The sequence below is a fragment of the Genypterus blacodes genome, unplaced genomic scaffold, assembly GCF_046128005.1.
Source record: "Genypterus blacodes isolate CSIRO-AG114 ecotype Tasmania unplaced genomic scaffold, CSIRO-AGI_Gbla_v1 ptg000052l_1, whole genome shotgun sequence".
Classification (NCBI taxonomy): Eukaryota; Metazoa; Chordata; class Actinopteri; order Ophidiiformes; family Ophidiidae; genus Genypterus; species Genypterus blacodes.
In genome coordinates this window covers 867,919-895,469 of record NW_027466864.1, presented here as the reverse complement: position 1 = coordinate 895,469, position 27,551 = coordinate 867,919, and the positions used below count along the sequence as shown (strand labels likewise).

Genomic DNA, 27,551 nt, shown 5'->3' with positions numbered 1-27,551 from the left:
CCCTATCATTATCAAACTATATTTGAAACATAAAACGCATCATGATGTATTCAAAGCCCGGAAAAAGAAGGAACTAAACCCCACTTCTATCAATCTGCATGACCTATTATCTTTATTATCTTTAATGTAGTTGTAAAAAATGTTTCACTGAAAATGCTTAAGACGAGTCTGATTATATACACGGGTCAATTGGGAAGGAAAATTACGCGTATTTTTCAATTTTTATAAATTTGAACATGTGGGATGCCTCATAGTAGACATGTGGTAGTGTTTTTTCTCATAGTACCTAAATGCAACACCAGGCCACACCGAGCCGCCGTAGTGCGTCACATGTTGACTGGTGTCAGTGTTTGACGCTAACGAAACCCTTACAATTTTTATGAAGACTAGAGTCAAATAGAACGAGTAAATGAGATAACAGTTCTGTTATTGTTAGCATCATGCGGTTTGGTTTGAAACGCTTTCATATATCCGTAGTTTGTGGTTCTAGTCACTCTTGTTTGTCTTTTATTCACCCTGATAAGCTAATGTAGCTAGCATATGAGCTAGCCAGGAAGAGTAAACATCTTACTGTTGGCTTCACGTTAGCTAACATAGGAGCTGGAATAAAGAGGTAAGTTCGTTGCGGATTTAATACTTACAGCCACTAATTTTTTATTTGGTTTTTACTAAGTGTGAAATAACGCTGTTAAGACATCTCTTGCTCTAATACATTTAGCCTTGGGTGCTAATTCAGGCCTGTTAAACCGTGTTCCTGCATTTAGTTCTACCCGTTACCTGCCTGGCCTTTTCCAGTAATGTAACTTCTTAATCCAGTCAGACTCAGTAGACCAATGTGAGTAGAATGCTGGTCAGAATTCGGGAGTATGTGTGTATATTGTGTGTATTGTTTCTTGTGTGTATGTAGTTATTTATTTCTCTGCACCATTGCTACTGTGACGACTTAATTTTTCATTCGTTTATCTCTCTCTCACACATCTCTCTCTCATCTCTCATCTCTCTCTCTCTCATATCTCTCTCCCTCTCTCTCTCATATCTCTCTCTCTTATATCTCTCTCATATCCCTCTCTCTCTTTCTCATATCTCTCTCTCATATCTCTCTCTTATATCTCTCTCATATCTCTCTCTTATACATATCTCTCTCTCATAATTCTCTATCTATCTATCTATCTATCTATCTATCTATCTATCTATCTATCTATCTATCTATCTAAGGATGTTGTTATTTAGATGTGATCAAGTATGTGTGTGTGTCTTGTCTCTGGTTCTCCATTTGGCAGCTCCAGATGCGGCTAAAGGACCCCTTTTCTCTGGAAGCCGCAGACATGACCAAGCGGACTAACAAACCCAGGAAACCTCGAGATGAGGATTCCTCAGATGAAGTCAGCGGTAAGACACTGAAACAGTGATGGGCTGTACCACTGCGGTGCGTTTGATGCCAGTTGTCACTTGTTGCAGTATTGTGTAACACAGTGGAAAGAGAATGGAAATGACTATTTAATCATGTGATGAGTTTATGATGAGGCATAGAAGAAGAACAAAGCCTACAGAAGTCAAGTATGCAATTGAAATAGCTACCTGTTATTATTTATCTATCGTTGTCACTTTAGTCTTTTTTTGTAAGGGAGGCCAGGTGGAGTAGTCTGTATACTGCCTTTGAATGTTTGATGGTGTTGGAGCAATGAGAGTGATGATACTCTGCTTAGTGTGTACTGCTGCACTGCTGCACTGCTGCACTGCTACATTTACCCACTCATCTAAATTGCAACTTACATACCAAACTTCTACTATACGTGTGGCTAAAAGTGTTGCTAACGTTTCAGTAAAAATAAACTTGACACAAGTTGTTGGCATCCACTCTTCTTTACTCCAAATGTAATTGAACACTTTGCTTTGAATTTTGTCTCATGATATGAGATAAGAAAACAAATGACAATGGCGACACTCTCTTTCTCTTGCATGTTCAGTAATGATACCAAACACTACAGGTAGAACTTTTCTCCATTTAAACAGACTGAATGACTGATTATAGGATTGAAAACACCTGTTACTAATAAAGGAATGGTCTGCTTGAAATATCACTATAATCCTATTATTAATAATGTTTGAATATCAGTGATTTTGTGCAGGTCTTTTTTATTTGTTTTATTATTTAAAATAACATCAAAATTGAAATTAAATGAAAAGTGTAACTTCAATTCAATCCGGAACAAAGAATGATGGATTTCACTTTAGTCAGTGGGAATGGTACCAACACTTTTAGCTATATCTGTACAAAAAATGACACTGACACTTTAACTAATAATGCATATTATTAATTATAACTATACCAGTTCTAGGTGATAGCGGGTAGGTGTGTTGTTACCACTGTTGTTTTCATAGGATTTGGATCAAGCTTGACAGTTTGGGAATGGTTAGGGACCAGGACTGCCAGTGTCGGTTTGTTTTCAAAACTGTGAGAGATCAAGGTCGAAGTTTCAGTCAATGCTAATGCTTAGGGATTATACTGAGAGCATATGTTATGGAAATGACTTGAAAAACAGGTATACATGTTATTCATTTGTATGTACACGACATCTTGGTGATATTTATTAGGGGCTAAGAAATATTAGAATGTGCTGGTCCGTACTCTGTTTTATTCTTTTGCACACTTTCCTCTGCAATTTAAGCCTAGGGAAACTTGTCCCCATACAGAATAGAATATTCATTAGGACTTCCTAATTGGTAACTGGAAGATGGTTGAAAAGTAAATTTGCTGTTATTATGGTTTGTTGCTTAGGGTTGACCTGCCAGCATGTGAGCAAGGCAGTGGACCTGAGTTCAGTGAAGAAGTCAGTGAGTTCCAGCCTGTGGTTGGTGTGTTCTGACTGCCTGAAGGAGAGGACCATGATTGATGGACGTCCACCCACACCTCATGACATCCTGGTCTGCCTTAAATGTGGTTTCCAGGTTAGATGATCTTGTTGGTCGTTAATCATATCAAAATCCTAATTGTATGAAGTAAATAATATGTTAATATGTCAATGTTTTTGATTTATGACTAAAATTTGTGAATGATCATCCTTCTTAATTTTCGTTTCGTTTTTTTTTTCGAATTGTCACTTCGAATCACTTTTTGATTTTAATTTTAATTAACTTGTGCATTAAAGGTGCTGTAGAAATAAAGTTTGATTTCAATAGCATGTGTAGTTTAGATCAGAATGTTGTTTTTCCAGAGTCCTAATAAGACAATAACATTAATTGACTAACTCTGGCAGTGTTTATTTAACTAAATTAATGAAATATTAAAACCCCCAAAATTGAATTTAAATTAAGTAACAAATAATTGCCATTTGCTTATAACAGTCAACTGCCTACTCTTGACCGTCAGCGACGACGAGTTTTCTTGTGTTTTTTCCTTGTTTGGTCCATTCTTCCTGACAGGTTACCTTTTTCTTAAATATTTTTATTCCAAATAAACGGCTCCTTTTTATTCTTTTGAAACAGGGCTGTAACCTGTCAGGGATCCAACACTCTGTCAAACACAACCAAGCTTTTCACCCTGAGTCTCACTGCATCACAATCAGCTTGAGCACGTGGAAGGCCTGGTAAGAAGCACAGGAAATGCATTAGACTTGAGTACTACTGATGTCCTTACTACAAGGCAAAATGCAATTATACCATATATATGCTCGGAATCGACGGTAGTCCCCCGCTCTCGGGCTAAACATGAGGTGTTGCAATGCATGATAGGCACATCTGCCCACTGAGAAAATGCATGTGAAGGCGGAATATTCCCATTAATACATTTACATCACTGAAGAAATAGATTTACAATTGCATAATCAACGTCTGATTGCCTGTATATGCAGTCAAACCATTTTAAAATGTGTCAATATTTCTTCATCCAACAGCTTGCATCTTCTTTGTCATTCTCTTCCAAAAACCGATGCTTTTAATACTTCTTTCTTGTCTGTTGTTAAATCTGTTATTCTCATGTGTCCTCTCTTCTTTTGCCAGGTGTTTTGAATGCAATGAGGAGCTCTCCACTCACTGCAACAAGAAAGCTTTGGCTCAGTCCCTGGACTTTCTACAAAAGCATTCTGTCAAAGCAACATCAGGTGAGTGGGTTGGTACCATCGCCAAGGTCTGGCCACCCACCGACGGGGAATTAAGCGTTTATTCACTTTTTAGAACATTTTGATAGTAAAGTCTTGTAAAGCCACTAAAAATTCAGCAAAGCTAGAGTTGGTTTGGTTGGAATGGTATTTACTCCATTCCTCCATTCCTCCCTTGAAGAAATAATAATGTCTGAAATTCTTACCTGCATTATAGATTTCTTGGTAATATAATTAACTAAAGTTGAAGTGCTTGAGAGAAGGAATTGAGGATAGATATGCCACGAATATGAACAAATCAGGTTAACGGTCATGGACAATAATTTATATAGCATTTGAGAATGGACCTAATATAAAATGCACGTTGTGTAAGGTGCAAACCAGAAGCTAAACGCACAATCATAAAATAAAGTAACTGAAAACAATAGCAAATGGTAACATGTACACAATTTTGAAGTAAAGCAAGGAAAGATGATAAGCAATCTGCAGTTTGTTCTGGATCAAAGGCAATGCTACTTTATCTTAAACCTTATTTTAGAAAGTAAAAAAGTGTGCAGTTTAATGCAAGCAAACACTTTGCCACTCAACAAAGGCTAACACCAGTTTGACGATCACGCTGTACTCCTGTTAAGGGCGCTTAAAATCAAATTTATATAAACTCTGTGAGCCAGGCAATGGTCTGCCCAGAACCAGCTGTAGACCTACTCCCCCTGGTGGCAGTGGCCATATGGATTCCTGGCCGCTCACCTGACCTCCATAATGTTGAGACAGAACTGAATTGAGTAACTCTGCAGTCTGAGGAGTATGATCATTATGTTTGTTTGGGATGTAGCTACTCTTCATGTTTATGGATAAGAATGCTACCTGGATGAGTGTGTTAACTGCCACAGAGACGGCACCTTATATATTGGGTAAAATTGCAATTCCTAATCAATAGTTACATCATTTTAGAGAAGTTAAAACATCAATCATGATGATATGATAGCCTGACTTTCTACTCTCACTCTTGTAGCCCTTTATCTTACTCAGGCCAGCTGATCTCCCCTCAATCAATCAGTCAACCATATACAGGGATACATCCACCCCCTATGTATGTACACACACCTTCTGGTCTTGTTCTGTTCCGTGTCCCTGTACCTCTCCTGCTGTCATGTGGAATGTCATGAGTGAGTGTCACTGGCTTCCAACTGGCCTCAGCTGATCAGGATGGTGGGCATCCTCACCCTGGTCAGCTCTCTGCCCAGTACTCAGTACCTAGTGGCCAGAGGCCAAAGGCCAGAGGCCAGCACAATTAGGCTGGTTCCCCATCAGTCTTACAATCATGGCTCTAGAGTTGCTGTAACCATCCCCAACCCCCCACCCAGCAAACCGCATGACTACACACACAAGAGGAATTAGGCGCTTGAGTGATGCTTCCCGGCTGGGTTCCCTGAAGAACAAGAGCAGCTGTGTTGAGTTTCCAGCCTCTGCTATGTCGTCCTCTTTCTCTTTGTCTTCCATTGCTATCTGTTTCTGTCCCTTGCTTTTTCTGTCAAGCTGCTGTGTGTCTCACCACCTCTGGGCCTGTGTGCTGCACTAGTGGGAGCTGGGGTCCTCAACAAGTCAGAGGGTCTGGAGCCTGACAGCTGGAGTGCACCAATTCTCAATGGACAGATACACAAATTCACATCTATTTGTACATGTTTACAAAATGTTCTGCTCAACCAGATACTCACCGGATCCACAAAATATAGCTACATTTATTCTTTATCAAACACAGCACAGTCTCTATGGTGTTACAACGTAGAATCTGAATGACTTAATTTGCCAGACACATTACATGCCTGAAGACTTGTTGATAGATGGATATTGTGCTTGAGAGCCACTAAAGTTTTGTTTTTACTCATCCACATTCATTTGAGGGATAAACACATTGTACAACAAATTGACTGTGCAACACATAACTCAACATACAATTGTGTTATTAGATCATCTGTAATGTACATGCAATAATATTTGTAGTTTTTCCATCAGACCTTTCTTTTGACAAATGTCAGGGTTTATTCAGGAATTATCTAGATATTATATAAGATATGCACACCAGTCCATTGTGTCTAAAAGAAGACTGTACCTGCATTATGTACAGTATCCCTCTTTATGTCTCTTTATGTCTTGGTATGTGAATGGAGGAACCCTTTAGTGGCCACAGGGCCAATATGCAGGCCCAGCTTTTGGTGGAAAACAAAATCAATGGGCTGGTTCATTACTACCTACATCTTTAAATTACCTGTCACCTGTCCTGTTCCTGTTGCCCAATTGTTCCACACCGGTTGGCCAAACGTGTATAGAAGCAGGCAGCCATTGTTGGAGCAAAATAGACTGTTGCTTTCTGTTGAAGAGCATGTGAAATTGCATTTCAGTGTGAAGGCCAGGGTTTCGGGAGAAGCTGCTGTTGTGCTCTGTTTTTCTTACAGACCCCATGCACAAAAGAGCCTCAGCAAGGATTTTCCTCAGAATGTAGAATAATTTGTACAACAACAGCTCAGGGAAGAAAGAAAGTCGATTAACTGTGCTCTCTCACCATCAAGGCCTTCAGCTCAAGTACCAGAGTCCCAGTAAAAAGCAAATTGACCTCAGGGAGCTAGACTTGTAACACAGCTGGGGAGTCTTTGTGGCGCAAATTAAAATGTTCCTTCTGAATAGGCCAGTGTTGGTAACTGGGTTTTGTCATTTTTGTCATTGTTTTCGGTGGTTATTGTTATCCGTCTATATATCTTCTTCATTTAACATTTTCAGCAAAATAACTGTAAATTATTGTGAAACTACTGCTAGCTTTATGGCTTGAAATAAAAAAGCTGTTTTTAAACGGAACACTGCATGCAAATTGGCAGTATCTTACTTCATCTTATATATTTTGCCATACTTCATGAGAACATTTGTATACTGTACATTTAAAGTTCTAAATGTGAGGATTTACTCTTCACAATAAATGCGCCTCAGATAGAAAATCTAGCTCTATGTAGGTCAGGTCCCATCAGTGTTTGCATAAACTATAGCTCCCCCCCTCCCAACCCCCCCAAAGAAGCAAAAAACCTTTATCATATTGAGGAAATACAAAACAGTACCACTTTGTTGGAACTAAGACAAACAGAAAACAACCAGGTTTCACTACAATTCCCAATTTCATGTCCCCTGATGGTTCTGGAATCCTTAGCCGATGTTGTCATTTAGCCCTAACTGAGTGAGTAGCCAGTAAGATGCTTTTCCCCTGGTGGTGCTTTCATTGAGGTAATCAAGGGTGACTGTCTTTATTTCCACCACCGCACATAAAAGTAGGCCAGATAGTGGGTTACAAAATCTAACTGTGCGTGTGCGTAACATGGTTGTGGGTTTGCTTGGCCTCAGATGGCAAAGAAGCAGGCTTTTCATGCCCTGCAGGCACAACAAATTAGTGAATTAATAAGACATTTGGTGTTGCCTGGCCTTCCTCTTGACTGACTGCTCTGCATGAAGGGAGCTGGCCTTGGCTCCACTGCGCTGTAGGTGAACACAGAGACATGAAGACAACTGCACATACCATTTGACTGTCTCCCAGAAACAACGATTCATTACATTACACAGATGATATAGAAATACCACTCAATAAAAAAAAGTTGCTTTCAAATGTTTGTTCAACTTGAAAGGTGTAGATTTTTGGTTGATGGCACTGAGGTTTCCTTCACACATTATTGGGTTGTGACATCTCAATAACATTTGCAAACGATACAAATACAGACATGACAGCACATTAGTTCTCATCAGAAGTTTCTGGTAGCGTGGCTTGTTTATTTCTTTTGTAAGTACTCATCACAATTTCTCAAGCCAGTGACCAAGTCCAGTGTTCCTTCATGTGTCTCTTATGTGAAAAAGTGCTGGCATTTCAGGAGGTGTTAGTGTACATCCGTGCATGTCGGTGAGCCTGGGCACTGCAATGCTTTCCTGTACCCTGGGGAGGGGCTCCACAGTGTCACTGCTGCCCATACTCGGTGGCTGAGCATGGAGGGCCAGGTGGTGGTGCCGAGTACAGCACAGTCAAGCGTGGACACGGCGCATGCTGACATTTGCCTTCGCTGACTGCTGCAGGGAGAGGAAAAATCTGCTTTTCCATATGCTTGTGCTCGTTGCAACCCTTCCCTCCACCCGATGTGCCCAACTGCCCTCTTCTCCAGTCTCAGCCAGATGGCTCCCGAACATTGTTTACCTTGGGTGACAGTCCCAGATGCAGAGTGTGTCCACAGGCATCCCCATTCCGCCCAGTTTGTTTGCTCATTCCTCTGCTGGAGTGACGGCCACACTTTTACATCTACACTCAAATTACAACTAAGGCTGTTACATTTGCTTCTTTGCTTGCAAACACAACAAGTAGACACACTCTTTCTCTCTCCTAATTACAATCTTTCATTTTTTCACCCGTTTCTTTACACTTTCATGAAGCAAATTTTTCACACCTCAGTCTCACAACAAAAGTAAGAACACAGTTTGTTTTTCACCAATGATGCAGCAGTCCGTCGAAACTTGTTTGCCATGCGGTATCTGTGTTGCCATATGGTATCTCCCTTATGGCTACATAGTAGGTACAGAAACAGACCTCCAGATGTTGCCAGCATACAGTGCCAGATGCATTTAGCACCACGCCGCAGTTGCACAGTGCCGCCCCAACACACTGAAGTTCATCCCTGCGTTGGTAATGCCAAAGGTGCAGGGTAAATGGTCACTTATGTTCTCATCTTTGCTTTTTTACTATATGTTTTTATTGAAGCAAACATTTTACATGACAGTGTGCATACAGTTCAAGGATATTTTGGAGGTCATTTTTTTATACAGAAAGAGGGAAAATGAGAGAGAGAGAAAGAAGGAAGGTTGTATTATTATTATTATTATTATTGTTGTTGTTAAACTTTTGAGGTAGACCCTGAAATAAAAAAGGCAGTATGGGGAACAAGTAAATTGAAGTTGAGGTTTTCAGTCACTTGTCTGGCATAGCCTGTTGATCTGTGAAGTAAGAAAGAAATAGTTGCATCTCTGATAGAACTTATCAGTGTGGCCCCTTATAGTGAACTTGAGTTTAAGAAAATAAATCATATCCCTCAGCCATTGCAAAATAGAGGGAGGGGTGAGGGATTTCCAATGCAGGAGCAGGCGGCGTCTAGCAAGCACAGAGGTGAGCTTGACCATTTCCTTTTGTAAGGCGTTAAATTGGCGTGAGTCAGATGGGGTGCTGAAGATGGCAAGAGGAGGGGAGGGTTGAACTTGTGTTCCCAATAGGGTAGACAATATGTTCTCATCATTAAATATTTCCTCAGATGTCCACACCTGTTATACAAGGACAATGATGAAAATATAAGAAAGGAGTAATGTACATACCGTTATTAATTTCTCTGGATTTGTTTGTTGGGAAGTTTGCTCCTCATTTGAAAGGAAACTAAAAAACAATGGTGAAAAGGTTCTTGCTGAAGAAAGTCAGAAATAGCCTTGGCCACGACTATCAGTTCAAGCAATTGGATATAGGTATATACAGACCTAAACAAGTTTACAGCCAAGTTTACATAACCTAAATCGGAGAAGATGGCCTTTTCCTTGGGATCCTTTTGAGTAGAGCTTGGTTTAGTATGAAATGCTTGTTGCCAGGTCACAAGTAAAAAGCCCCAGATTCACATTCGAGCTACCCTGACCAGGGCACTACTGTTGAGGTCCTTGGCCTTGAAGAGAAAAGCTTCCTCGGTAGCGGCCAGCAGCGGGCTTACTGCAGTGAAATGAATAGCTTTTTAGCACGTGTGCACAAGGAGTGTGTTTTTGAATTGAATATGGGCTAAGGCAAGGCCAATTTGTGCTGTGGAGAAGAGCGGTGAGAGTAAAGGTGCAGGTTATTATTGTGAGTGATGGTTTATGGTTCAATTGGATTTCCTGGGTTGGGGTGTGTGTGTGGGTTCAGGCGAGGGACCTTGCTGCTGGCCTGCTCTCTTGACCGGTTTATTTAGGCGAAGTGCTCATGGACAAAAGTCATTCATTCACTGCAACCATAAAGGATCGGGCCAGCTGTTGAAGAGAAATGAGAACTGACAATTGAGTCCTTGCCATGATTGCTATTGAGCATTTTCTGTTAACCAGTTTTATCTGATTCCTGTTTGCTTTATGGTATGAATATTATCAAGTATATGTTCACTTTAATTGATATGCGTGTAGATTTTACAGTCTGCAGCTAAAAAATATTTTCACAAGCAGTATTGTCACAAAATCAGACATGGATGCTGTTCATATTATTTCCTGCATTTAAAAGGTTGTCTTGAACACTTTCCAGCAATCCCATAAACTTTGACAATAACAATATTGGAACAACATCTCTTCTACCAAATCTGGTGTAATATCACCCGCCAAAGACAGAAGGCTGCCAACAGGTTTCTAAGGGTGTGCAGAGGTGTGCAGACCTCAATTTGGCAGTACAAACATTTTGTAAAAAGGTTTGACAGCAGCAACAAGAGCAGGAAGGTTAAGTGCTCACGTGATGGCTTTGAGATTTTCTGGCTTTGAGAATCTTTTGGGTGTTTCTACATTTTCTTGTTGACCCGCCTTGCAACATAATGTCATATATATATATTTATATATAATAACCCTAATATATCACCCCAACTACCTACCCATTACCCCTATCACCAGCTTCCTCTGACCTACCTCCCTCTCCTTCCCTTACCCCTTAAAATAACACACACAACTGTTTTATTTTAATATAATAATACTCAAAAATATAGATATTCATATAAATGAATTTAAAAAACACCCTATGCAAATGCTTGACCCCTGAACCCCTTTTTGGCAAGTTTGGAGGCATTAGAATAGGAATTAGAATAGTATTTTTATATATTTAGATAAAAATAGCACCTGCTTCAAATAATTAAGTCATACTCGAATCCTCTTGGAGCAGAAAAGAAGTGTGTAAATTTTTAAGCACCCCCATGCTTCTCTTTCCTCTCATTTGATTCTCATAAATATCTAATGCGATTTAAAAAAAACAAACACTTGTTTCTCCTCACCAACCAGACTGACAGTTCAATTTAAAGTGATAAGCTATGGGAATTGTTTATTGCTTGTGTATATTAAATACATTTATTTTAGCTTTTACTTGGTGGAATTGCTGATTGAATTCGGTCCCATTCACATGTTGGAGTTTTTCCCTAGAATTGTTCTTGAACCATGCAATGGCTAGCTGACCCAAGTAACGGGAAAATATAAATACTGCATTAGAGCTAAGCATAATCTGATAGCCAGGATTACTTGACTTGGTTGAGGAGGTGCAAAGAACTTAAATCATGGCATCTCAGAAACCATTACCCAGATCTGTGTCTTTTGCTATGTCACTTTGGCTAACTAAATGTAATCAAGGCCACTATGTTTAAGATTTACCTTCAAGTTGTGCCTTTAGTCCCATTTAAGCCAGCAGGCGGGTTAGCTTTATTTCATGTGGATTATTAAACTCTGATTCCCTTCCAATCTACCTTTCAAAGATGACACAGAACTAATAAAAAGCTGCGGCAACCTGTTATTGATACAAAGTAGGGGTGTCAAATGTATAATTAGGTGCTACCATGCTGCGAGCTTCCACAGCCTCTTACTTGAGTCTATTCCCAGCAGACTACATCTGCATCTTACTGTCCGATTCTGACCATCTGCGCCAGAGTCTCTGTTTAAGGTTAATTTTCATTGGTGATCAGGAGTAACAGCTGGCACTGGAGAGCGATCTTTCCTCCCCCTGCCCCCCTCTCCTCCCTCACTAACCAGCGGAAACTTCTACAGCTGTCATCTGCCCTCCAAATTACCCATCTTTCCTTCCAGCTGCTATCCTAGCACCCTGCTCCCAGCTCTAATCTCACCTCAACACTAAGTCCCTTTTCCCAAGAATAAACCACAGTCCAAATTCAAAGGAAGACTCCTTTTCCAAACTGAAAGGCCCCATTCCACCCTCTTGTCCAATGTCCTGCTGATATGCTGATTGTTTCTTTGGTCTACTCACTACTATGCATTGCATCACTGAGCTTTTTTTTTTGTATTTGTTTTTGATTTTCCAGCAACTTCACCTAAGATCATCAAGCTGCGGGAGGAAGCATCAGACTATGCTGACCCTCTCAGAGGAAAGAGTCCAGTCATCAACACCACCTTGGCTCCTGTCAAAGGCATCAGTAACCTTGGTAACACCTGCTTTTTCAATGCTGTTATGCAGGTTGGTATTACGATGAGTCCCTTCACATAGTAATATTTTGTGTTATATAATGTAAAGACAGAAACCAGACATTTAGGAATGGTTTATGGATTTTTTTTTGATGATTTTGATGATTTAATTTATGATTTGTGTTATCAACAACAACAATTATTCGATCTAGTTGACTTGTATATTAGTTTACTTTACAGTACCATTCGATCTGGGCTTGGTTTGTAGAAAGTAGCTCTTAGTGAAAATGCAGCTTTGAATGTGTCAGACTGATGCAGCTGTCCTTCAACTCTTATCATTAAGAATAAACGGCAGTCAGGCATTACACTTCTGAGTGAAATGAATCAGGGTGGCTTTCCTAGATTATTATCATGTTAATAACCTGCTTGTCAGTCATGTTGTTATAGTAGCAGATCCTGCCATTGGGGCTTACTGGCGTTTTCATGCTAACATGTCATTATATATATTTATAGCCACAGAATGTATGAGCACTGTTCAAGCAGATGACCATTGCATGTCGAGGCAGATCACGGTCACAAGATGAATGGCATTGTAAACAAGCTCATAAGAAACAGGCATAGGCCTTTGCCTGAGCTCATTTTGAAGTATATTCAATACAGCAGTAAATGCAGCGCAGGCTTGGACACTTTCACCTGCCTGTACATGAGTGGCACTCAGTTGGTACAGAGCATGTTCGTCATACAACCCAGCTATAGAGCTTCTCCAGCCTCTCTCTGGTCGTGTCATGGTGACTGCAAACTGACATGCCTCTTCAACAATGAAGCTGTTTTTTTCCGCCATTTTGTTAATCACCCTCAGGGTCTTCCTTGTTGATTGAAATTCGAGTGAGCGCGCTTTACATGCTTTTCCCTCCCTCTCCCTGTCTGTTTGTATTGTCTCCTTGAAAATTGCAATCTTTCTGGTGAAAACACATAATTGTCAAAGGACGAGCTGTGTCTGTGTTCACAATGCCAGCTCCTTTGTGTGTTTTCCTTAGCAACTGTCTTCATTGCCAGGATGTGACAAAACAAGTATCTCTTGAAAGGGAAAAGAAAGATTCTTCTGTAACATGAAGAGACAGGGTCTGCTTCAGGCTTCCTCCTCACCAAAGATCTTCTCTACATTTCAGACTCACAGATCATAGATTTATCTCAAAGCCTCTCAGAATAAAGAACAAGTTTCAAAAATCCTCCTCAAATCTCAGTAACATTTCAAAAGAACCCACCAATTTGCATGTCCACAGGCTAAGCACTAATATAATGTCATTTCATTATAACCTATTGTTGTTGCTGTTTTTGTTCAAGAAAGTGTTTTTGGCGTGCATAAGCAGTTGGATGCCTTATTTATTTCATAGCTGTCATTCAACCGCTTCTGTCCTGATCTTGTATTGTCATATCTGATCACATTTCCCCCTCCAGTATAACTGTGAGATGATGACATTTGTATATTAACACCTGACTAAAACAATGTCCCCACAGAACCTGTCCCAGACACACATGCTAATTGACCTCATCCAGGAAGTAAAGGAGAAAGGGTACAAAGTAAGGATCTGCCCGCCGGGGGAGGCCAGTCTGGTACGGTTTGCTCCACTCTTCCTTCTTACTTAACATTTAATATTTTGGTAAACCAAAAACTTTATTTGTTGTCTGATCTTTGAAACCGTTGAAAATGTTTTGCTGATCTTTTTTTTATTGCCTTTGCCCTAACATCAAAATTGGTTTTCATTTTGTCTTTTCATATTTCAGAGTCCATTGTCGGTAACGCTTTCCAGTCCAGAGCCCCTGACTGCAGCCATGTTTCTATTCCTCCACAACATGAAAGAACAAGGAAAAGGCCCAGTCAATCCCAAGATCCTCTTCAATCAGCTCTGTCAGAAGTAAGCCTCAATACTGTTCATCGTGCTGTGTAGTCTTTTCTAGTTGGGCTCACTTAATTATTAGAAATAGAGTGTAATTACATAGAAATCAACCATGATAATATGAAAGTCTAGAGTATCTTTGCAAATCATTTATCCCAAGGTTATTAAAGTCATCAAAATGTGCCACACTTTTGACTGGCAATTGTTCATTGTGACAACAACAGTTAAATCACACAAGCTCCACAGCTTTGCCACACTGCCATGCCACCTGTGCTATATTTGATCCTGAGCAGGGTCTGGCTGGCTGTGACACAACCAGATTGCAGCCCTACATTTATGAAATGAACAATTGTGTGATTCTCTTTTATGAACAGTGTTAATGTTTGGTTGGTTGGGTTCCTATTTGAGCATGGTACACTGCTGGTTGGGTCCACACTGTGTATGTTTGTGAGTGGAGGTCTTGCACTGTTCTGTAGGGCAGGTGGGTGGCCGGGGTATTTGACTATCGGATGACTGGATGCATCTCTGGTGCGGCTTTGACTGTTAATCTGGTACCTAGCTTTCATCCAGCAGTCCTTTGTGTGTGTTTATTTGTATGCGTGCATGCGTGTGTGTGTGTGGGGGGGGGGCTACCACCTCACCTGGTACCACCTTAGGCTACACACATACAGTCAATTGTGCATTCAGACAGACGAGCAATGCACACACTTTTATGGATTCATGCAGACCTACTTTTGCGTTTAACTAAACAGTTCAATTTCCGTGCATTTGAATGAGCCATACTGAATGACTTCAAGCTGTCTCTGCATTCATTCATTCAGTAAATGAAAAAGTTCAGGTCTAATATCCACTCCCTTTCAAGAAGTGGTAATATAAGAGTAATCTTGTGTTTGTGGATGTGGATGTTTGTGGTATGTGGAACACGTTGGACATCCATTGAGCATAAACGATTGCATCGCTTTCTGAACTGGCCCGAGCTTTTCAGTCAGATTTATTGCTTGAGCTGAAAGAACAAGGTTGAGGACTGATGCTGTTTACTGTATCATTTTCTCCATTGTAGTGACCTTCATGACAGTTGTACTCATACATGATGTAACCCATCATCCTCTTTTGCCCCTTTAAGCTCTGGTCACTCCAAAAGATTTGGATCTGTCCCTGACCTGCGGGGGTAGAGAGCCACAGCCTCTGTCTATTCAAAGTGTTTTTCCATTTGGCCTTCTTACTACTTTTGTGGGGACCGGCAGGTCAATAAGGCTCAGCCAGCTTTGCAAAACTGCAGCCTTATTGAGCAATGTGTGTTTGCGCATGTGTGCGTGCTTACATGTGTGTATATATGCAGATGCATTTGACATCAACCAGTTCAGTACCCCTCAGACTGCCTGCCTCCTCCTGCAGAAGGGGCTCTCGTCTGGACTCGGACTATTGCCAAACCATATGGTTTGGATGTTCAGCCCTGCAAATTCTATTTGGTGCAGGGAGAGACTCAGCTTGTACCCAGGCCTCAGACGAGGGTAGTCAGTGGCAGCAAGATGAGCAAAATAACCTGAATAAAGGCCAAATATGTGCTCTTTTTCTTAGCCGTGTGGAGTTTGAGCTCATTCATGAAGGGTGGTCTTCATAGCTGTAATTCAGCCTTCTGTCACTTTACAGCAGTTCAGCCATAGTATTAAGAAATATTATGTATTGATAGTGGTGTTTGTTATTGTTATTAATCTATTGGGGTGAACTCTGTATTCAGCTTGTGCATTAAGTCACACTGAGGCATAGGCATGCATCAACACCTCATTCTTTTGAGGGCAAATTTTATTTTCCTACACTTTCTTGTATTGCAAAAGTTGAAATGTGCGCTCACTCTCCTCTTTCATTTGCTGTATATAAAAGTCCACATAGCCCCATCTTTCAAATAATGTTCATGCCTGTATGAGAAGCATCCCTGATGGAAAACCAGAGAACAACAATGGATCTCATCTAGTCCTTTGGCATTCAGGACCTGAACACACACACTGCTCTCCTCAGGAGGAAAACCCCTTTCAAGTTCACGAAAGAAGGCACACTGGTTAAAAGATATTAGCTTGTGCACATGTGCTTGGCTGAGTACCTTAGGCTGTGCTGATTAGCCTGACAGAAAGCACATATATGAGTTTATTTAAAGGAATCAAAGTTTTAAAAAAAGCTGAGCATTAATCCACTTAAACCTCTTGAGTTTTAATGGCCACCAGTTCTACGTATTTTTCTGGGTGAGAATTTGATTTTAATGTTTTTGTCACAACGTCTGTATTTGGGTTTGGATATGAGTGAGCCTCTGACCAGCTCTACCTGATTTGTATTGTATTCAGCCGGCGTCTCTTACAGTGTAACTTCTCAAATTATAAGAACTTAACAGCCTGACGGGAGGCTTTTATTTTAGACTTACAGCTGAAATACCCTAACCTTGTTACATTTTGATTTGATATATAACAATGAAGTATTCTAAATTATAACTGGCATACAGACTTTGTTGAGTTAATAGCCATAATCAGCTCTGCCATGTAGTCATCTTGTACCCCAACCCAAGCAACACTCTTCAGCGCATGTTAACGGTGCTAGTTACTACAGAATACCATGTCTGAATTAGGCCATAAATCTATGGAACCAAATCATATAATTTGGGATGGGTACTGAACCAGTTGACAGGCACAATCTTGGTTAGCAGCCAGCATAATCTCTGCATGTTGGCCTAGTTAGTCATGTATACCTCAACCCCTCGATGCTTCTGAAATTTATAATGTTATCACTTTAAGTAATGCACTTACTTTATATAACTCCCAGAAAATTGTGGCACTTGCTTGCTGTCCTTTACCTTATGTTTTTTTTTACCATTTTTTTTTACATTATGACCTGACCTTAGCCATCAATGCACGGTTTTGTTAGATGCACTCTTTACAAAATTAGAGTGATTTAAAAATGTTTAAAATCACTGATGTCTATATCCTTGTGTATGAGGACGCACCAGATTAATTTATTATGTTCATTGTGTTGCTCATAGATGTGTGGTGGGGGGGGGGAGCTTGTGTGGCCTTGTGTCTGGTACTAACTCATCCGGCTATTAATTGTGTTAGCACCGCAGCTGTTTGCATTGGCCAGATTGAGAGCAGTGCTACAGGGCCCTTCTGCTTCTCTCCACTGGGATGAGCTTCCAGACCTTCCCATTCCCACTGATCCCAATCAAGCTTTCCCTTTTTTTCCCCCCTCTCTATCACACTGTTGCCCCCTCTCTCTCTTTCTCTCTCTCACTTACTTTTCCACTGAATTCCTTCTCCGTGATCTCTCCATCCATCGCTCTCTTTGAATGTCGGCCTGTGTCCCTGGAGAGCTGGACAGAATGGTGAGCAGAACGAGGGGGAGACATTCCTTCACATGCTGTTCATTTTTAGGCCTGGCAAATAAATGACACATGTGCTCCTCTCCCCTTGCAATTTGTCTACACGGAAAGGACATAAGGGACAGCAATTTGCCTGACTATGTAAAGGGGGCTAGCTGGAAGCCCCCAGACATCCTAGTTAGGAGCTTTGTTCAGGGCAGGTGCCTAGCATCTTTGGATCTCCATCTTTGTTTATGAATCGGTTTACAGGAAATATCTCGTCATCTTTGTGTTTTTTCTTGATCTGACATTGCCTGAAAGAGACATGACAAATGTTTTTTTTGTGTTACTGTTTGGGGTGTATGTATTAACAAATCTATATCAGCCCTGTAGCACTCAGCCATGTATCAAAGACGTATTGTGTTTTACTGGTGTTTCTTTAAGTTGTTTGGTTGTATGATTGATATCTCAATGAGAAGGCACACATTTAATTACCTTCATCAAGCTAATTAAGTATATTAATTAATTAGTTTTGAATTAATATAAATATTTGACCAACCGGTGACATCCCCATGTGAGTGTTTCGCCTGTCACTCTAACCTGTCATGTGGCTGTGTGGCTGTCTCGGCCCAACAGGTTGCACTGACTTTAGCCTTGGCTGTCCATCTGCCCTCAGCATCTGTGTGCACATCTGCTTCATCATTGATGGCCAGGCGATGGACAGAGCAAAGCAGAGCCTCCCCTCTAAGCCCTCTGGCATTCATGTCCAGGAGGAGGTTCACTCTGCTTTGCCAGTAAAGTATACAGTGAAAATGCAATAGAAAACCATAACCTGACACCTAACAGAGAGCTACATTCCTTGAGGTGCACTTGATTGTAATGGACCCTATATTCTCATAACCCGGCGCCAGCGGTGTGGTAGAAAATATACCATTTTCACAGCATTATTATTATTATTATTATTATGTAAGTGAAAATTATGTTTTTGGGCCTTCACTTACTGTCTGTGAGAGAAAGTAAACATGTTGTCCTTGGCGTAAATGTCTGGTCTTCCCAGAATCTGCCTTAGAGAATAAGTAAACACACTAGATTCATCTTGGCTCTGTTGTTGTGCAAAGGTCAGGGAGCAGGAAACCTTAACACTGTGGTGCAGATCCAGGAAAATGTATATTTATATTACGATTTCCACATTTTTTCAATTTCAATTTCTTCTAAAGTGCAAAGGCAGAGATATTTTTTTTCTAAACAAATTAATGTTCTGTTATAATGTTTATCTCTTTACACCGTTGTATATTCAAACAAATATTCAAGAACTTGGTCCTTGATGCCAAAGTCATCTTTCGTTGTCACTTATAAGTTTTTGTCTCTCCTTTATTCTTTGCTTTTCATTTATCAGAGCTCCACGTTTCAAAGGCTACCAACAACAGGACAGCCAGGAGCTTCTGCACTATTTACTGGACGCCATACGAGTCGAAGAAACTAAGGTGAGTGAACACACAGAAACACATGCTACACTACGACCTACAAAGTTCTTACATATTTATTTTGAACATCTGGTAGAAGAAACATCTAGTAGAAGAAACAAGAATAACAAGAAGAATGTCATTCATTAAGGCCTATTCAATTCTGTCCACTCATACTTATTTTTTATATAATATTCAAAGCAAAAACAAAACATAATGCATCGACACGTTTTCAGAATTGTACACGCATCATTTGCACCACCCCTCCCCTTACCCAGTGAATGCTGGGAGGGGCTACAGATCGGTAAAGATGTTACTTATTTTCCTTCAAAATTGATTCTGGATGTGAACTGGACATTATGACATCCAGCTGCACGTGTTGTGAGTGACTGTGGTGTGTTTTTGCTTTGTGTCTTCCGACCTTATGGCACCATGTTTTTTGGCAAGTGCACAGTACTCCCACCCCACACTCCTGCACACGGCAATTAGGGGACCCTGCAGCGGCCCTTTGCAGGGCTGAGTAGGCCCCCATGGCCCCACCAGTGGCTGTGTGAACCCAAGAGGAGAAGTTAGCGGGTGTGTTTAGTGGTCAGCCTCGGGCCTAGGAGGGGCCGCAGGCTGGGCTCCTGTGCTTCCATTCAAACTTGTGAACACAGACAGTTGTGCCACTTAGAGGACTTGCAAGTGGCACGACCGGCATCATTGTGTGATCTTGGGAAACCCACAGCTGCTGAATGAGCTCCAGGGCCGTCCTATTGTGCTGAAGGGTCACCCTCTGCTCTATCCTACACACACACACACGCACACACACACACAACGCACACAAACACACACACACTCATCATCCTCTCTTCTAGTTTAATCAAGGCGGCAAAGGAGGAGGGGGTGGAGGGTTAAGGCCCCATTCATTTGGAAACACATTAATACAGCCGAGCACATTCAGAGATACAGTGGCATTCTGCCTGCATTGATGAATACATTTTCAAATGAACACATTTTGTCAATACTGCCCATCAGTATTACGGTTTATTTAAATATCACAAATGTGTTTCAATTATTATTGATATAATTCTCACTCACTCAGCACTCGACAACATTTGATTTACTTTAATCAATCTGCCCGGTGAATTTCAATGAACTGATTCATCTTGAAATTTTAAGTGAGAAAAATAATTTACTAATGATGATATGTGTGTGTGTGTGTGTGTGTGTGTGTGAAAGAGACAAAATTGTGTGCTGTGTGCAGTGGGTGTCCCCATCCTTAGAGCCCCTAAGTGTTTGTGTTGATTGGCCATTAGTATCAGAGATCTAAATATGCTAATTTGGCCCCAGTCAATTATCACCAATTAGCTGAGATGGTAGCTATTACACTCTCAGGGCATGGACTGTCTTCTTCGCCCTTCTTTTTAGTTTCCACCCCTGCACCCTTGTACCACCAACCATCTCCACCCTCTGCCCCCTCCCATGGCTCATCTTGCGTGGGACAGTGCACACGGTTTCTTGGTGGAGGCAGGGAGAGAGTGGGGAGTGTGTATGTGGAAAATAGGGTGGGGGGTTACTGGTAATTAATTAGTCAGAGAGAGCCACTGCATGGTTTGACCGTGCTGCGAGTGGGGTGTGGGCAGGCCAGGCCAGGCCAGGCCAGGATTAACAGGGCCTTTTGACCTAAATAGCCAGTCCAGTGTGTGGGTCCCGGGACAATGGGGGCTGACTGGTCTCGACCACAGACAGAGACCACGGCCAATTATCTATTGATTGGTTCTTTACTGCTGCTGTGCCTCTTCACAGTTCTCTCACTAACACACTCACTGATCATGTCACCTTCAATAAGAGCGCCTCACGACAAACATATACACACACAAACATGCAGTCAATTAATAGAGATGTTGCATGATAATGTTTTTAGACAAGCACAATAATTATTTTACACTAATGATGCTTGTAATAGGTGTATCTGTCAAACTGAGCTGTGTCCTAGACTGTGATATAAAGTACTGCTGATGGATGTTTGTACAGCGAATTCTATGTGTGTGTGTGTGGGGGCACTATGAATTTTTTACAATATGTATTAATTTAGTATTTAAAAAATACACATTATTGGTGATTTATTTTGTCTTGTTTATTCTACAGAGAGTGAAATTCAGTATTTTGAAGGCTTTCAACAATCCAACAGAGAAGACAGCCGATGAAGAGACCAAACGTCAAGTCAAAGGTTCGCTTTTTTTTGACAGATGGCCAAGATCAATAGTCCCATCTTGTGGCTGTTCAGGGAAGTACAGCTCACTCACAGCTCAGTCAGTGCGCAGTGAATGTGTCTGTTTATGTACAATACAATTACAATATAGAAAATGACATCCTGAATGTTACAGTAATTCACACTTTTACATGTTTTAATCATATATGTATGATTTATATAGTAGTTAGTTCACTGTTCTTTTTGTTGTTGGAGACTTAATAGTTTCAGTAATATTTGTATGTAATTAATATCACCAGTTAATACACTGCAAGATTCAGTATATTGTTTTATGTTCATAGTTATAATAATGATATCAGTAATTATTACACTTATTATATTATTAATTAGTCCTGTACTTAATTATATTCAAAATTGTGTTTTGCCTCTTTTTCTTCTTCCCTCCAGCGTACGGAAAGGAAGGTGTGAAGATGAACTTTGTCGACCGAATCTTTGTGGGAGAGTTGACAAACACAATCATGTGTGAAGAGTGTGAGCACGTAAGTGTGTGACCCATACACACACAGTCAGCTCGGTGTTGTCTTGTACTCAATGGAACACAACCACCGTCATCATGTTTTGAAATATTTTTGCTGTGACGGGGTTTGAATAAATTATCCAAGGCCAATGAAGCACAATAAAATCAACACATTCAGACTACTTTTGCACCAAACATTGTTTAAGAAAGCAGCATATTTTTCATTCAATGTAGAATGCTGTGATTTGTTACTTCAATACACAGAATTTGCTCCTGCCCTCTGCCATAAAATGCAACAGAAAATGTTTCACAGATGCACACACAAAACAAAAATCTCTTCAAGGACCAGCTCAAATACCAACTAGTTTCAGCCATGGGAGTACGCGGTGGTAAACACAGTAAATGCACAAGAAAAACCCAATGACTGTCCTTGAGGGGAGCTGGTGAGGAAAAGGAGAGATGAACAGCCCATCGCCACATCTCCTTTCAGACCTGTTGACAATCTGCCGCAGAACTTCATATTTGACGGCCCACTGTTGTTGATCCCTGCCTGACAAATACAGAATGTACACATCAGAAATGTTTTTTGACGATTAGAAGGTCATCAGGTCATATGCTGATACTGATTTGTTTGTTCATTTCTCCCTTAGATCTCCACAGTGAAAGAGGCTTTCATTGACATCTCTCTACCCATCATAGAAGAGAGGGTGAGCTGCCAAAGTTGTTGAAAAAAAAATGTATGGAGTACCACAAAGTTCATTACTAGGGGACCAGACTTGCTTTATTTGTTGTGCCCAGATATCAAAACCATCCAACCCGGGGAGGCTGGGTAAGGGAAGCCGGGAGCACGAAGTCCACGTGACTCACAGTGACCAGGTTGTTCCTGCAGCCCACTCAGTCAGCAGAAACACCAAAAAGCTGAGCGCGCAGGTGTGTATGTACATTATTTACTGCGCACCCTGTTCATTTGAAAAAGTGATTCCAACATGACTTAAAACAGCATGAAGCACAAATCTAAACAGTAATTGTTGCCACATATAAACTTCTGATTTGTTTACTTAAATGTTTTTTCTCCTGTATCACGTCAGCTCCCTTTTTCCTTCATTGTGTGCAAACTGGTGAGTGCACCCAGTATTGCAATGTTTAATGCTTGGACAAATGCAGGCCGACACTACAGACACTTTTCAGGTCATTTTTAAAATCTCTCGTGACGTCTGTGACGGACTTGAAATAACTAGGTACCACATGCTTTGCATTAAGATATCTCACTACCCACTGTATTCTTTTTAGATATTGGGCACACATGCCAACGCTTGGCCTAGTAGACTTTAAGGAGCAAAATTGTAGCCCACTATTACTAATGCAGTGCAATGGCTGTCCTTCATATATTGCTGCTCAAAACACCATGTGTTAATGATTTCATAGCTTTAATAAGCTATAAGCTATGAAATCAAAAACACATTTTTATGTAAAAATCTCAGTACACAAACATGTTTCCTGCCTTCTGAGATATGCATGGCACAGTAAATCCCACCCAGAAAAGAAGCAAACTGCATTAAATAGCAGTGGGCCAGTCAGATTTGCCCTCAATTCCACTTAACACTTTTCAATGTCTCCATTCTAATCTTCTCCAGAAGCACCAGGGGCGGAGGTCTTCAAGCTCTGTGGAGGAGAAAGGAGCAGGCTGCGGAGCCGAGCGGCCAGAGGAGGAGGCGGCGGTGAAAGCTGGTGGATCGACCCGTGGTGTCTCAGTCTGTAAGATGGCCAATGCTGGCAGCCTTTCAGATGGAAGTGAAAGAGACTCGAGCCCCCAGGACAGCAGTAACGATGCTGACAGTGAGGCCTCAGAAAGCGAGTGGACCCCACGCCCCTCCTCCTCCTGCCAGGGTCGCAGTCACACCGCCAGCCCCATCTCCACCTCAACCCTCTCACAATCCCCTACGTCCAACTCCGCCTCTGCCCCGTCATCGTCCTCTGCCCGGCACGGTAGCGCTGTAGAACAGTTAGTTAGTGCAGTCTCAAAGGTGAACCTGGGATTCACTTCTGGGGACAATTGCCCCTCCATACACTGCTCCTCAGAAGAACAAGGGGAAACACAGCATCAGCAGTCCCGCGATAATCTCCACCATCAACACCACCAGGGGGCCTTTCAAGCACTGTCCCATAGTTACACACCCAGCTCCAAGGAGTGCTCCATCCAGTCCTGCCTCCACCAGTTTACCTCTGTGGAACTGCTGATGGGCAACAACAAGCTGCTATGTGAGAGCTGCACCGAGCGCAGACAGAAGCAGTTACGGAAGAGTAGCTCAGCTGGTAAGATCTGCTGCTAGTGGAATTAAAGCTCAGAAATACAAAGAAAATGTCTGAAAACACAACGCATTTAGCGCAAGCATGATCTTCTATACTTGTACATATATAAATATTAGGCGGGTGTTAAATTTGTCACACTTACATGAGATTATTTCTAGTTCCTGAAGGTTGAGTTTATAGATTTCCATGTGGCTCCTGACTTTCAAGATGTCTTGCTTTTAACATTTGCTATTTTAAGTGTTTTAATTGTTAAGATTTCATTTCCCCAGAGATTCCTTGACTCGGTTGGTTTGAACAAAGCATAGTTTATGTTTTAATGGATGCCCTTTGCTTTGTGTATTTGTGTTATTGGCATAGATAAGAAGGTGGAGAAGATTTACACCAGTGCGAGGAAGCAAATGCTGATATCTTCACTCCCTCCCGTCATCACCCTTCATCTGAAACGCTTCCACCAGGTTAGCAAAAAAAATGTAGTTTAATCACGGTGCTTCTTTCCACATCAAGTATATTCTGAAAGATCTGCTGACTATACCTTGGCTTGTGTTGTATTTAAACCTCATACTTGCGTCGCTTTCAATAAATATGCCAAATGTAACATTTAAAGGAATGCACCAGTCTGACTTGTGTTCTGTTCTTCAGGCCTAAAACAAAAAAGTAATAATGATAACAATGTACTATGGTTGTGTTTCAAGGCAGGGATGAACTTAAGAAAGGTGAACCGCCATGTTGACTTTCCTCTGATTTTGGACCTGGCTCCATTCTGCTCTGCGTCCTGCAAGGTATCTCTCACTGACACTGATGCTGCTATTCACTGTAACATCTGCCAAACAAACCCAGGTCAAATTTGCCTTTTTCTCAGAACAAAAGTGCCTAAACTAAACCACTACGACATATTCTCTGGGTTGCTCGCTCAAATTTCAGTCTCAGTCTTATCAACAGTAACTTTTTGTTGATTTCTTTGACCTGAGCTCAGTTTATTATCAATGTCCTTGATTTCTGTCGTCATTCTCAACCTGTGTGTATTGATGGCATTTTGTCTCATTTTGCTCAGAATCTGGCCGTGGGTGAGCGAGTCCTCTACGGCCTGTATGGGATTGTGGAGCACAGTGGCTCGATGCGGGGTGGACACTACACTGCATACGTCAAAGTCCGCTGTCCCCAGAGGAAAGCAGAGCAGCATCGCAGGAACATCTCAGGTGATGGCTGCTCTAGGTTTAGTCATTATTTGATGCAGTGAATGACTCACTCCCTGTAACCTTGAGGACGCTCTGTAGAAACTGCAAGAAAAGATGTTTTTGTTCTATAAATCAATGTTTTCTCCTTTTTCCGTCTGCCATTCCTCTCAACCAGTGCCTGGTTCACAAAATAGCGTTGAATGGTTTCTGAAACACTCATTGCAAGCGGTCATCCTTGCTGGTTACTAGCTTATCTAGAGCAAGGCACCGAACCCTCAATTGCTCCCCCCTCTGCGAAGGGTGGTAATGTAATGTAAGTCGCTTTGGATAAAAGCGTCTGCCAAATGATCGTAATGTAATGTAATGTACACTAGTAAGCGGCTCAAAGGCTGAGGCAGAGGGGGAGAGAAACATTCATCTTACCACTACTAAGATAGTGACAGAAACATGAACCTAACACACATTTTTGTAATACTAATATGACTGAATTGTTTGATTTGCTGTTATAAGAAAACCTGTACTTTACTTTTTGTTGGGCTGTGTGTTTCAGGGGCGAGAGACGCCAGCAGCAGCTCCCACAGCCAGTGGGTGTACGTCAGTGATACCACCGTTCAGACAGTACCAGAGTCAAGGGTACTCAACTCTCAGGCTTACCTGCTCTTCTATGAGGAGATGCTGTAACTAAACCACTGAAAGATTTTTTTTTTCCCCCTTCATGTATTTGCATTGGATTTAGTTTTTGGTACAGCCTGTACTACTCCTCATACCGTAGCCTTTACACTCACTTTGCTTACATGAGAGGAAGGTCTTGCACACAGTTCCTCAGTCTGAAATTGGCACTTGTACTTTGAATTACCTTGGTTAAATATAAGACTCCTACCATTGCATTGTGTTTGGTTTCAGAATTATATTTTAGGGTTTGTTTCCCATTGTCAGAAATACAACACATACTGTATCCTATATACTCTACGCCCTTTAAAGTGATCAAGCTTAGCAGATTCCACACAGAGAGGACAGAAGAAACAAAAAATGTGAACCCGAGGCACAGACAGGAGCCGCTCTCTGTTAAATGCCCGTCTCCGTCACGTCTCCGTGCCTAAGAAACAAACTGCATGAAGGAGTTTGCTAACTCATAGGAAATGAGCAGAATTAATGCATGCGTAACTGTGCTCTGCACTGATCGACCGCTATGTCTGTAAGAGTGTGTGACTGTGTGACTGTGTGAGTGGGTGAGTGGGGGACTGGAGAATGTAGTTTAATGGTGCTATGGGTAAACTCTACCATTAGCAGACCGTTATCACCTTGGTGACATATTTGTATATGAAGATAGAAAGAAATCTGCTAAACTCCTTTGTGGCCCAAAAAGGAGTAATTTCTTTTTGATTCAGAGCAATGCTAATGGAATTACCCTTTTTGCCCGTCGTCCCTTTTATTTACCCTCTCAGATACAGAGAATAACCAAGAAGAGTTGTTTTCATTGTGACAGATCATGGGAAGATCAAGACAGATCATGGCGTAATGTTGATCAATTCAGTCGCAGTATCCGAATGTATTTATTGATTGAAATAGCTACACGTCGCACCTTGAAGGTGTCGCGCATAGTTCAGTTCTTTTACAGAGTGTTTAATTTAAGACGATCAATGAATTACATTTGCCAAAGAAGAGTTTTGTAATTACAGGAAGAAAATCACGGAAGGGAAATCGAAATCAAACATTCAAGCTGGTAACTTGGCACAGCATTTCATCGTCAGTATGGTTCTGGAGTGTTGTTGCTTCAGCAGCTCACTCAGTGTTTATTAGACCAACAAAGCACCTCGTCTGCCTTCATTGTGTTTCAGCTCCTCTGTGCTGCGTAGGCACACACACATATAAACTGGTTAAGATGTTGAACAAAGGGTCAGTGCTGCAGCAGGGTCCTGTTGTTTCCTCATGGCATCAGTCCAGCGGAGGGACAATTCAGTACAAAAAAAACAAAGTCTTGAGAGGCTTTAAGCCTTTTCTAGAAAATGTCTTTGCTGTAATTTGCATGGTTTTGTTGTGTGTTATAATGAATGTATTGCCTATTCTTGAATTGTCTGTCAAACGAGCTGTACATCTTTTTTGTAAGGAGATATTTTAGATGACATTTTCATTTCTTTTGGTTGGTGGACTTTTGCCAAAACAATTGGAGGGAAAGGGTTCAATGTATGCATTAGGACAAGGGGTTTAATATTCTTTTCTTGAAACAAGGAAAAATGGAATGCCTATGCTTCAGGTTGAAGAAACCTACTCATGGTGAGATGCGAACCAAATGCAGACTCAAATGCAAACGTGTGCAGTGTGAATTTGTACAGTATTATCTACTGTAAGCAAAAATGAATCAAGTTTCTAATATATTAA

At 41.2% G+C, this 27,551-nt stretch overlaps 1 protein-coding gene across 2 annotated transcripts; it reads left to right on the top strand.

Moving 5' to 3' along the window:
• Positions 1 to 27,551, top strand: usp45 (ubiquitin specific peptidase 45). 2 transcript variants are annotated; one of them, XM_076150232.1, is made up of 19 exons: positions 1 to 613; positions 1,281 to 1,389; positions 2,780 to 2,949; positions 3,487 to 3,587; positions 4,000 to 4,100; positions 12,176 to 12,327; positions 13,794 to 13,889; positions 14,061 to 14,191; positions 18,910 to 18,997; positions 21,107 to 21,188; positions 21,618 to 21,709; positions 22,338 to 22,394; positions 22,486 to 22,617; positions 22,776 to 22,805; positions 23,322 to 24,000; positions 24,355 to 24,452; positions 24,690 to 24,776; positions 25,049 to 25,193; positions 25,723 to 27,551. In XM_076150232.1, the coding sequence occupies exons 2-19, from the start codon at positions 1,287 to 1,289 to the stop codon at positions 25,851 to 25,853; spliced, it is 2,475 nt and encodes an 824-aa protein (XP_076006347.1). In that variant the 5' UTR covers positions 1 to 613; positions 1,281 to 1,286; the 3' UTR covers positions 25,854 to 27,551. The 2 variants fall into 2 exon arrangements, with proteins under 2 accessions (XP_076006347.1, XP_076006348.1); XM_076150233.1 differs by lacking the exon at positions 22,776 to 22,805.

What these genes read in the sequence shown, in the direction of transcription:
- usp45 (XM_076150232.1), top strand. Translation starts at nt 1,287, where the DNA reads ATGCGGCTAAAGGACCCCTTTTCTCTGGAAGCCGCAGACATGACCAAG. An exon ending in TTCAATCAGCTCTGTCAGAA is followed by an intron (nt 14,192 to 18,909) that starts GTAAGCCTCAAT and finishes TTCATTTATCAG; the next exon opens with AGCTCCACGTTTCAAAGGCT. An exon ending in GCATCGCAGGAACATCTCAG is followed by an intron (nt 25,194 to 25,722) that starts GTGATGGCTGCT and finishes TGTGTGTTTCAG; the next exon opens with GGGCGAGAGACGCCAGCAGC.